Here is a 13192-nt window from a genome sequence, read left to right as displayed (position 1 = left end):
ATAACTGAAATGTCACCTCCTCTCATAATCCTTAAAGTTAGTAGCTGATAATCAAAGGGAAATTTTTAAGTCTTAATGGGCAAAAAGAATTTAAGTGAGAAACAAAGAGGAGACTTAAGATGCTAAAAATGAGGAAAAAAGTAGTTGTTTTTAATATTATCAGTTTATCGATTTTAATTCTCAGGCTTAAAAGCATGTTTGAAGAAAAATCCCATTGCACAATGTCAGGGTATATACAATTTTATCACAAATATAAATCTCTTTGATGACTAAAATAAACTCTAAATTAAAGACAAAATTAAATTCAAGGAGAAAGAATTTATTAGCTCAGAATCAAACACATAGGTTTGTCAAGGAGCTCATATGTACATGTATACACATACATGTTATATGTAAATAATCTTTGCAGTGACTTAACTTCCTAAGGAGCAGTGCCAAGAACAGTGGCGTTGCATTTCTTCTGGAGAAAGGGATTGTAAGCACAAGGACAGCAACCTGCAGTAGCTCCTTATAGTGTTGACCTCTCTAAAGGGAGGCAAATCTGTCTTGGCTCAGAGAAGGACCTGCTCTTCAGGTGAGATCTGTGGGAAGTTTATGCAACTCCTTTCACCTTTTAGGTTAAAGGTCAGCTTTGTACCCCAGAACTTTTTCCAAGCAAAGTAAGTATATCATTTAGTATTCAAAATAGCATCAATGATGTCACAGTGAGAAAGATGCAGTTCATCGTGTAACCCAAAGAGTTTTCAAACCACAATTGGAGAGCTGAACAGTCCACACGTGAGTTTTTGTCTACTGTAAAAGCAAATGTGAACTGCACAGTAAGTACTGCCTGACGTGCACTTGGAGAAGAGTCTGAGCTGCTGTGAAGGTGGCCACTGTTTCAAGCTTAAATTTTACCCTTTGGAGCCCCCTGCAGGCTCTAATTGTTAACAACCGAATCCCATGGCAAGTAACACAAGCTGGGAGGACAGGCAGAGTAAGGACTGGAACTGTATTCAGAAACACAGGACAGCATGTAGTCTACAAACTCAAAAAGCCTATATGCAGCCTCATTCCTCCTCACGGAAAAAAAACTAACACGGCAAGGTTATTTTAATGAAAACTTCGACGTATCAACACCTCCCAGCAGAGGCCGGGGGCGAATGAAGACGTGACAGCATGCTTTATGAGACTTTAGAAAGTTAAAATGGATTTGTAAAAAACTGACTGAAAAACAGGAACTGACACAAACGTAAGAGCAATGTTTTGCACACTTTCCTCCGGCTACCAAAGCACTTCCATGACCAAAATCTTAAAAAGAACCTATTCTGACCTTAACTGCCCTCTATCAGGTCACCTGTCTCAGGATGCTGCTGGAATGGTCTGCTTAGCTCCAGGCTGACTGTTTAACAGGTGATGGTCATCTCCAGATGCAGATGATCCTCTGAAACACCATCTCTTGGCCATAACTTTAATTCAGCAGAGGGAAAGTGATTTGTAACATATAATGGCAGTGTTAGTCTGAGCCAGTAAGTGTTAGCTCCTAAAGTTAGAAAATATAAAAAGTGCAGGTCTGTCTGTCCTGTCACCAACATGACAGAAATGTGCCCTACTGTAAACCAACTCAGACACACACCACGTCTATGTCTACTATAACTAGTTCTGACCACGTCATATCTGGGGTTCAAAACATATATATGTTTTGATATATATACATATATACACATATATATACATATATACATATATATACACACACATATACATATATATGCCTTAGTATAATTTACATAAGAAACAGAAAACAAAACAAACACTCTGATAAAACCAAAATTCTAACCAGAACTCCATTTTAGCAAAACAGTGTTACTCTTGGACACATACAGTGATGTTCAGAATGTCTGCCCCCGAGTTCCATATACATGAAATCATCTATGATCTATCCAAAACAAATGTCTACATTCAACTCCTTTGCCAGTCACATTATATAGACACCTCTCTAACTTTTTGAAAAGAAGGAAAATGGGATTGACCATTTTTCAGTATCTTCTTGAAGTCAAAAATATAAGAGAATGACCATTCCCCTTAGAGAAGGCATAGCCACTTGGAGGGATATTTAATAATAGTGACTTAAAGATCAACAGGGGTCCGAGTAACACACTTCCTGTCCTCTCTCACCACGGAATCCTGGTGCTGCCTTTTCCTACAAATCTTAAGATGCAGCACTGACGTGTGTCGACAAATCATCTTTTCTGAAGGGGCCTTTTCTTTCTCCTATTCTAACTATCCTTCCTACTGCTGGCAGGTATACTGATTATCTTTAGCAGTAAAACGTCATTGTCAAATTGCTTGTACTTTATATCTGAGATACAAACGTATTCATGACCTTTCAAAACCATGGCTATAAAAGGTTCACGGTGGGGGGGGGGGGGAAGCACCCACACGGCAGCTAACCTCCAGTTGTTCCAAGGGCTCCAGTGCCCCGTTCTGACAATAAACCCATGTGGTGCACAGACATACACACAGGCAGAATACCCATACAATAAAATGAAAACAATTAACCTTTGTATTACTAGCTGCACTTTCATACTTTTCTCCAAGTTTCTCTCCCTCCCTCCCTCCTTCCCTCCCTGAGCTGGGATCTCCGTTGTATCTCTGGTGGGACTCAACTTGTGAGATACTGTTTCTGCCTCACAGCTGCAGGGGTTGCAGGCATATGCTGCCATGCTCCTCTGTGGTCCAGACTACCCTGCTGAAGGAGTGATTCGATTCCGCACTTACAACCTGTGGGTGTGACAGCAGCTTCACACTGAGCAACGGTCCCTCATGTACTTAAAGCATCCACACACATGCACTACTCACTCAGACCCACACGCAAACTCACACTCGCGTTTCTTTCTTTCCAGAACAAGCCAGAATTACAGCTCTTTTAGTGATTGTTATAATTTTTGGAATGGTTCATAAAATTTTCCAGATTCTTTTAAATTTGTAATATTTATCTTTTTTTTCTCTTTTCCCCCCAATTGTGAACCATTCCATATTGCATCTTTATTGCAAAAGTCAACATGCTTCTTAGAAATTCAGATTGTAATCGATAAAACAAACATTACATATATGAATTTAAATGTATAAACAGTTAGAAATCCAACAATATCTCCTATATACTATTACACAAGTTCACAATCTTGTAAAAACTATAATACAGGCATACTATACATCACGAGGAAACACCCTTCCTTTTCACATGATTTTTTTTCTTTGTGAAATGATCCATCACCACGGATCTTTTTCACGGTAAAAGGACTGTTTTCCCCTATCTCAGCTGGTGATGTCATTTTCCCAATGCTCCAAGAAGAAACTGAGAAAAATTCCACATTCCTTGGGGTAACCTTTTTAGACTTGGGCAGAAATCTAGAAACTCTTACTGACTGGTCACACTGGCAGCTCTCTCTGAGGATCTGCTACACAGAGAGCTTACACACTAGGACAGCAGAATTTGACTCAAATGCTAAATGTTATCTCTATAAATAAAAATGCCAAGAAAACAAGTCATGGTGTAGAATTCACTTTTAAGAGAAATTCTAACAGTTGGGGATTGGTGGATGTGGATAAAGGGAGATATATATACACACATACACATATTCAGCTATTTTATGCTAACCTTAAGTTTTATAACAGTATAATTAATCCATATTTTAAATTCATTTTTGAGTTAAACACATTGGAAAAGAATTTTAGTTATTTTTAAGGAATACGGAAGGACCCAAAACCTTAATAAAAATGATCTATCTCTCACATTAGCACCGTTCTCGTTCATCCTCTGCCCCCAATAACTAAAAAGCCAAATAAATCCTCAACTCTCTCTATAGTGAGTGCATAAGATGTCAATTTTAAGGTTAAAAAAAATCATATGAAAAGGAATCTCATTCTGCTCAACTGTCAGTCTACTGAGACTTTTCTTACAGCTTCACTAATTTACTGTCATTTTCAGTCTCCAAATACAAAAATACAACAATTCTTATTGAAATCTATACGCTGGTAGTTTTAGTACACAAAAGAAAAAAACCAAACAAATTATTTACAAAATTATACAGTTTAAGAAAAAACTTTGTACAAAAAATATATAAATCCTTTGTTCCCTCTATCACGTTTAAATGGTCAGGACTCAAAATATTCACCACAATGAATCTTTCCAAATATATACTGACTGAGCCACAAACATCAAGAAAATTTCATTAGAGATGATGGAGAAGTGAGGAGCAAGATGCCTATTGAAGGTTCCCTGTTCTAATGTGTTCCTTCTTTATGGGCTTTGCCTCGCCTCGGTGTCATCAGAAATACAACCACAACCAGGAGAGGAAGTCCCACTACAAAGGGAAAGCTACATCAACTTCTAAGTATCCTGGCGTTTGACACGTCATTCCAGGACAATATGAAGAGGAGAAAGATGATCAGAAGGTGGGATCTAACTCCTTGTCACTCCGTAAATCTAGAGTCCTGGTGGTTTTAGGTTTCTAAGTGAACTGTATCTATTTTAAGAAACAGTCTTTACCTCAGGGAACAAAACCCCGACACACTTAGTGATCACTACGAACCTTCTGAAGCCAACAGGAAGTTTCAAATTTTCACACCACACATATTATAAAACAGATGTGTCTCCTTGAAAAGTGACATCCTATGTAATCATTCATTTCCCCAGGGGTCAGTACAGTGTAGTGTTGCTCCTCTGCTTTTCCATCTAACATTCAGAACACAAGGACATAAATTTACATATATATTTTACTTAACAGACACTCTGTACAGTGTACAGTAAAAATGCACACAGTAAAGGAAACTGCCTACTAAAGTGTGTTCATGGACAGCAAAATCTATAAAATTATGAAAATATAAGGTCATCTAATCAATGTCAAGTTAGAATCTCATTTATTACTAGCTTATCCAGACTCCTAATCCCCACCTCAGCACCTCACCATCATCATTACAATGTAGGAAAAGAACTTCAGCTACCGGCCATTAACCCTTGTGTGTAACTGTCACTATCTATGCTGAAACTTTAAGGGGAGGGAAGCCAGTAGTAACTCTGTCCCCTAAAATTCTGCCTGTATTTCCATCAAAGTGTCACTTATTTATAAAGGTGCTGGTTTAAACCTTTTACTGATGACTGATTCTTGATTGCCCAACTGAATCACTTATTTCAAAAAGTCAGGCTCATTAATCAAAAGGGATGAGAAAGATACAAGGGAATGAGCAAAAGGGCAAAAGGCAAAATGAGGTTTATTTAAAAGGGGGTAGGGGTGGGGGTGGGGACAACTGAAGCAATGCTCAGACATATCAACCCTTGGAAGATGACTGGCAAAGCCCCAGAGTAGGTTCGAGGAAGCAAGGGTGCAGCAGAGCCAGCGTCTGTGCCCTGTGGCTCCTGTGAACAGAGACCGTGGTTTTGCTGAAGCTTTGCCACACACAGACTCTGAGAAAGACTGACTATAAAGCGGGCTCTTCCATGGTAAAAAAAAAACAAAACTAAATTTACTTTTCTTCCAAGGCCATCCTTGAAAGGAAAAGGTATTTAAATTACAAGTATCTCCAACTGTCTGACGACCCATTCATAATAGCTAAGAGTTAAGAGATTCCAGGCGATTTTGACATTTAATGAAATTTTTATCAGCAGATTTATAATCCAAAATAAAATTTCTGAACACCCTGTCTTTACATTGTAATCCAGCACCAAGAGCAGAAACAGATGGTGTGGAAGGTAAGGTTCTAGAGAATCCAGTCACTCCTGTGGATCTTCACAACTGTGTAAAGTCACGGCCTTTGGTGATTTGATATCATAGACAATTATGAGATGTGTTTGAATAGCAACTTGCTGTCCTTAAACCTACTGTGTTGAAGAGAAAAAAAATTTTTGGCTCATTGACTTCTTTAAATAATTCTAAAAAGTTGTTTTTCTAAACAATATTTCTAAAAATTACACAACTCGCATCAAATTTCATCTTCGCCACGAACGAGACTCATATTCATCTTCATCTTCATCATCATCATCATGCAAAAACAAATCTGAGGTTTCTGTTTCCTAAAGAGAGGAGAATACACATCTGCTTAGCTGTGCACAAATGCATAGTAAAACAGCCACATGATAAACAGACTAGCAAAAAGCCTAGGTCAGATTTATCCATACTTTATTTTTAGGGCAAAACAAAGCAACCAACAAACAAAGGAACAAAATTACTAACCAACCAACAACCCCAATCTTCACATTTAAACACTGTCTGTCCATTGATCAACCCAGATACAACAACGATGTTTGTTTCTTTGTAATGGTAACATTTAACATTCTTTTTTTTTAAATTAGATATTTTCTTTATATATATTTCAAGTGCTATCCTAAAAGTTCCCTATACCCTCCCTCCGCCCTGCTCCCCTACCCATCCACTCCCACTTCTTGGCCCTGGCGTTTCCCTGTACTGGGGCATATAAAGTTTGCAATACCAAGGGGCCTCTCTTCCCAGTGATGGCCCAGTGGGCCATCTTCTGCTACATATGCAGCTAGAGATATGAGCTCTGGGGGTACTGGTTAATTCATATTTCAACATTCTTAATAGTGATCTTGAGTTGTACAAAACCAACTGCAAACTGCCACTATAGTGTGGCTAACTCCCTAATGGAGGACTAGAGATTATGCTTCCTGTCAGGCTGTGACTCTCTACTTTTGTTTAATCCATTTCTCCTACCCACATCCCAGAACACATCTGACAGACTGATTACTATTTATCCTGTTTAAATTAAAAACATTATTGGAAGTTTCCATTCCATTATCACCAAGAAAATAAAATGCTACGTGGAAGTCAGCCATCATAGAACACGCCTGTAATCTTAGCATTTGGGAGGCAGAGGCAAGAGTTTGAAGGCAGCTTGGGCCATAGGGTTAAACCCTATCTTAAAAAGCAAAAAAATAAAACAAAGTATTAAGTGTGTGTGTGTGTAAACATGTACACACATATGTAATATGTACACTGTAAATTATTTTTAAAAATTAATGAAAACTGACTTTATTCCATTAACAAAAGTGAGGAAAATCAGTAATTTCCCCAGGGATATCTATCATTGATTTGTGAGAAATGAATATGCTTGGATATACTAACTTCTCCCATGACACCAACATTCCACATCTTACATGAAAATTTACAATTTGACACAAAGAAGAAATATCCACAAATATCATCCAGGTGCCAAGATTTACTTTCTTCCTAATTTGGGAACATTTCTGCTTTTGTTATGTAAACTTGTCCATATAGAACACACCCACTAACAAGAAAAACTTGATTCTTTTAAAAGCAAGATTATAAAGTCAGAAATAATTTACATCGTAGGGCTGAATATTCTTTTAATAAACTAATTAGAAGACAAAAATAAAAGGCAAACTTATTTCTTATATTTTAAGAGGCTAATTATTACCTTTAGGCTAGTTTTAGCTAACCTACTAAAAGGAAAGTGACACTATTCTATATGCATAGTACTTGACATAAAGAGAAACAGAAGGCAGTGCTGTGCCTCAGATCTTATTTTAATAGTTGACTTTACCTCTTCTTTGACTTCCTCTTCCTCAGTCTCAGTAGATATAGACGGTACCTTGGGCTTGTGCCATGATATCTGTAGCCGACGGTCTTTGAATTTTGATGCTTGGTTTGTAGCCTAAAGTACATTTTAGAAGAACACGTAAGTACATGCTCATCTTTACTAAGGATTTTTTCAAACAGTGCTACTTAAAAAGTGGAGGGAAACAATCTGTCAACCAGGGTCTTTTTCAGCTAAGACATGCCTATATTTGGTCCCTATTTTATAGTCATGACTGTTGTGTTACAGTCACTCTACTGAGCAAAGTGACTTGAGGATAGCAAATAGTATCCTCATTCAGTGACTTGGTATTTACTTATCAAACCTTAAAATTATATCATTTCTGAGATGAATCATCTCAGTCACTACATTGCATTTCTCAGCTCATCTGATAACTCTATTTTCTCCCCTTAACTTTCTTTTCTAGAGACAGGGCCTTGATAGATTGCGCCTAGGGTGACTTTGAACTCTCAACCCTCCTGCCTCAGCTTACCAAGCAGTAGGACTACTGATGTGTACCACCATGCTCACTTTCTTTTCTCAAATGCTCAGAATTCCCTAGCTCATCAATGCACACAATAAATGTTAGCTAATGAGAGCTGGGCCTGATGTCTCACACCTGTAATCCCAGCACCCAAAAGTCTGAGACAGAGGATTATTCCAAGTTCACCCTGGCTACACTGTGAGTTCCAAATACATCTGAACTACAGAATGAAACCTAGTCTTCAAAAAGCCATTGTCCCTCCCAGTCATGGTAAAACCTCTGTTTCTTTCCCTAAGCCTCAACACCAAGTAGTTCCATGGGTTGAATCCAGGATCTTGTGCACACTATCTATGTGTCCACCACAGAATTACATCCCTAACCCTAACCCTCAGTACAATTTTCTAAATACTTCTCAGCAAAGTCAATGAAAAGACATCCCATTTACTTATTTATTTTAAAAATGAAATGAACCTAGGGTCTAATAATGCATGCTAGACAAGCACTGTATAAATAAACTAGATTTATTAAATGATGTACATGCCAAAACTTTTATGAAAACCAAGTTAAATTCATAACGCAAAGTCTAAGTGAGCCATCAAGATGGCTCTGAGAGTTAAAGCTCTCACCCCAAAACTTGATGACCTGTTTGATCCCTGAGACTCACATCATAATAGAACCATCTCCCACAGGTTGTCTGCTGACATCCAAATATATGGGTGTCATGGTGTAAGCAGTCCCCTCCCACGCAGCCAGCGTGCACATGAGATTCTAAGGTGTGTCTGAGTTGGGTGTTGTTTACTTCCTTCTATATTGTCAGACTTTTAACTTTTCTTCAGTGAAAATCATAAAAGACACTGCTAATCAACAACAACATAATTAACAACTTTAACTTTCCCCCCTTTTAACAGAATCTACTTTTCAGCTCAGGGAGCAATTCAAGAGTACTTTAAGGTACTCAGACTCCCTGTTTCTCTCAGATGGATGGACTCAGAAATGTGTGTGATACTTATAGCTAAGACATGAAAACACATCCCTGGATGTGTGTCAGGATGAGGGAGGTAAGGAAGCTTGTTAGGAAGACTGTTGTATTTTAAAACTAGCTTAAGAAATATACTCTCCTTTTTCCTTTGGGTATTCTTGTTAGAAGTTGTGGTGTTTGTGGTTCCTGTAGACATTCGGTAGCATGAGGAAAAAATGGCTACCAGCCAACATAGAAAGAAAATAGAAGGGAATTCAGGAGGAGCTTGTGTGTTCAAATAATCCTAAACTCTCTTTAAAGATTCTTAAGTGAAAAGGAAATAAAGGGCGGGTGAGATGGGTCAGCAAGTAAAGATGCTTGCTGCTGGGGCTGGAGAGATGGCTCAGTGGTTAAGAGCACTGACTGCTCTTCTGGAGGTCCTGAGTTCAAATCCCAGCAACCACATGGTGGCTCACAACCATCTGTAATGAAATTGGATGCCCTCTTCTGGAGTGTCTGAACACAGCCACAGTGTACTTACATATAATATATGAATGAATGAATGAATAAACAAACAAACAAGAAAGACTTTGTTGGCAGAGCAGGAGTTTTTTTTTTTTTTTAAGAAAAAAAAAAAGAAGGTGCTTGCTGCCAAGTATGACATCTGAGTTCAGACCTACGTGGTAAAAGGAAAACCAATCCCAGCACTTGGGAGGCAGAGGCAGGTGGATTTCTGAGTTTGAGGCCAGTCTGGTCTACAAAGTGAGTTCCAGGACAGCCAGGGATACACAGAGAGACTCTGTCTCGGAGGAAAAAAAAAAAACAAAAAAACGGAAAACCAACTCGTGCAAGCCTTCCTCTGACCTCCACACGTGCACAGTAGCATGTGTATCCACATATATCACATACACAAGACAGATAAATGTGACAGAAAGAAGGTAAGAAGAGTCTGAGGGGATGGCTCAGTGGTTACTTAAAGTACTTGCTGTGTGTCATCAAGCATGGAGATCTGAATTCAGATCCCTAGCAACTACATAAAAAGCTAGGTGCAGCAGAGAACACTCAGAACCCCAGTTCTGGGGAGGAAAGCAAGGACTGAGTCAGACCAGACAGCCAGTCTGGCTGCAACAGCAAGCTCCAAATTTCAAGGAGAGACTCTGTCTCAAGAAGAAAAATGGACAGCAATAGAGAATAAGAGTTAGTGTCAACCTCTGGCTTCCACAGGCATGTGTGCACACACATGTGTAAACACAATAATCACACATAAACGTATACCTCATATGCAAAATTTTAAAAAATTATTTACATTTTCAAAGTATGTTACAAGGAACAAGATGCATCTAGAGGCAAGTATATGCTATTTTACAATCAAGAAAAATGGTGGTGGTGGGGATCCAACAAGTCCCACCCTACATCACCGAGTACAACAAATAAACCATACTAACACAGTTAAAAATCTTATGGTTAGAACCTGGCATGGAGGTAGACACTTGGGATCCCAGATCTCTGAGTTAGTTAGTATACAGATTGTATGCCAGGCCAGCCTATGAGAACCTGCCTCAAAACAACTTAGTGTCCACTACTTGAAAAATTCCTCAATACAGTCCAAACATCCTCAACATTTAAGAAAACAATTTTCCTTTCTGCAAGTAGCCAAATCTCTTCAAGCAGAGATGAAGGGCAGAGTGCCAAAGTACCTATCATGTTTTTGTCTTTCAAACAAGACTCTATGACTTAAAATTACCAGCTTCAGGATTAGACTTTAAAATATTTATGGGAATTCTTCATAAAGCCCTTTAGCTTGGTGGCATATCCTGGAATCCCAGCACTTGGGCAACAGAGGCAATAATCCAAGGCCAGCCTTGGTCATGTAGTGAGTCTGAAGTCAGCTTGATTTATATAGGACTCCATCTCAAAAGAAAAACAATGAACAAGAGAGACCTACTCAGAGGTTAAAAACACTTGCTGCTCTTCCAGATGACTCACATTCAGTCCCCAACCCCCTCACAACCACTTGTAATTAAACAAAGTTACAATTAAAATTTATACTTTATTAAAATGATTATTGAAAGAAAGAAAAAAAAAAAGAACCAGGCAGAGGCTTGTAATTCAGCAACTAGGATGCTGAGAAAAGGATTTTATGAATTTGAAATAAGCCTAAGTTATATATTGTGAGTTGTAGGCTGAGTTATAGAGTGAAACCAATCTTAAAAATCAAACAAAGGCTGTGGTAGTGATGTACATCCATAAGCTTAGCACTAGGAGGCAGGATGATTAAGAGATCTAAGGAAATTTTGGCTATAGCGTGGACTTAAGAGGGTAGCCTGGACCTCATGAGACCTTCTCAACAAACTACAAAGGCTACAAGACAAGAAAGTGTGAAAACAAAAAGGAAAAGCAATTGAACAAAAGGGAAGGAAGGGGAAGGGGAAGGTCTAGAAGAGGAAAGAAAAGTACAAACCGTGAAAAGAGAGAAAGCATGACAGAGACCACTTATAGGCTAAAAAACCCTGTAATATTTTACAACTTGGCTCTTTATAGAACAAGTCTATCAACATTTTTTTTCCATGTATATGTATGCATATGTGGGTCTGTGGGTTTATGCCTTGAGACTACAGGTGCCTAAGTGAAGCCAGAAGCAGATCCTTGGTGCTACTAGAGTTACAGGCCCCGTCATGGTTCTAGGATCTACACTTGGGTCCTCTTCAAGAATATGACTTAAGATGGGTGAAGTGGTCCCACCCACTTTTAACATCAGCACTCAGGAAACTGAAGCAGACAGATCTCTGTGAGTTCCAGACTAGTCTGGTCTACAAGGTGAGTTTTAGGACAGCCAACACTTTTATAAAAAGAGACTTTGTCTCAAAAAGTACACAAACAAAAAAGAATCCCAGCACTGAGGAAGCAAAGACAGGAGGATCTCTGTAAGTTTGAGGCCAGCCTGGTCTACATAGTTTTAGAAGAACCAGAGCTATGTAGAGAGACCCCCATCTCAACCCCCATCCCATCTGTGCCCCCCTCCCCCAAAGAAAGAAAGCAGGAAATGCTCTTAACTGCTGGGCCATCTCTCTAGGCCCCAAATCTGCCAATTTTTGATACATACTATTAAGATATATGTACCTATATTGAGGATAACTTGGACTATATATTACATATTTATTTTATATTACACATTATGTTTAGTTTTTTTATATCTGTATGCGTTCAGATGTATATTTGCTTGTGGAGAACTCAGGCTGACACTGGTATCTTTCTTGATGTATTTTCTTATTTTTTTGAGATAGGAGTTCTCTCTGAACCCTGAGTTCAACAACTGCCTAGCTTAGTTGCCAGAAAGCCTCAGGGTTTGCCTCTGTTGCCCTAGCACTGACATTGCAGATGCATGCTGCTGGCCTAGCTTTTATATGGCTGCTAAGGATCTCAACTCAGTTCTCATGTTTTCAACCAATGAGCCATCTCCCCAGCCCCATCTGTATACATTTTACCGAGAGTGAAGCCTTTGTGCATTAAGATTTGCCTCACCACCTTTAACATAGAGTTGAAATATTTTTCTCAAGATGTAAGGAGTGGGGTGGGGGTGGCAGTGAAATGGCTCAATAGATAAAGTACTTGCGACCAGGTTGGATGGCCTGAGTTTGATCCCTGGGACACAAAGATAGAAGAGAGAGAACCACTGAAAGTTGTTCTTTGATCTGTACATGCATGCTGTGGTACGTGCATTCCACCTGACCCTACATAAATAATGTAAATTGTAAAAAGTTGCCTAGGTCTGGGTAGACCTGGTTATCACGGCTGCAGTACTTGTCAGCCGTGTAGTCATGATGGGCAGTTTAAAATTTGGTTTTGAATTTGAAGAAAAGACTTTCACTGGAGACTGGGGAGGCTCAACCTGTACAGTGGTTGCCTAGGACAAACAAGCTCCTTGGTTAAATTCCCACCAACACCCAAAATCAGGTACATGTACACACACGCCTGTGATCCAAGTGTTTGGAAGATGAAAGCAGGAGGATCAGAAATGCAAGGCTATGGCTGGAAAGATGACTCAGTGGTTAAGAGCACCAACTGCTTTTTTAAAGGTCTTGAGATCAATTCCCAGCAACCACATGGTGGCTCACAACCATCTGTAATGGAGTCTGATGCTCTCTTCTGGTGTGTCT

At 39.0% G+C, this 13192-nt stretch overlaps 1 protein-coding gene across 3 annotated transcripts in view; it reads right to left on the bottom strand.

Moving 5' to 3' along the window:
* Positions 1–2903: 2903 nt before the first annotated feature.
* Positions 2904–13192, bottom strand: part of Rbm27 (RNA binding motif protein 27) — a 66298-nt gene continuing 56009 nt past the window's right edge. For all 3 annotated transcript variants that reach the window (XM_021150473.2, XM_021150472.2, XM_021150474.2), the window contains 2 exons: positions 7561–7671; positions 2904–6052 (listed from right to left, as the gene is read on the bottom strand). In XM_021150473.2, coding sequence (XP_021006132.1) covers positions 5969–6052; positions 7561–7671 — 195 coding nt within the window. In that variant the 3' untranslated portion in view covers positions 2904–5968. The remainder of the gene's footprint in view (positions 6053–7560; positions 7672–13192) is intronic.

The sequence above is a fragment of the Mus caroli genome, chromosome 18 (assembly GCF_900094665.2).
Source record: "Mus caroli chromosome 18, CAROLI_EIJ_v1.1, whole genome shotgun sequence".
NCBI lineage: Eukaryota > Metazoa > Chordata > Mammalia > Rodentia > Muridae > Mus > Mus caroli.
The sequence above is the reverse complement of the archived record's forward strand: the minus strand, read 5'-3'. Positions and strand labels throughout refer to the sequence as shown.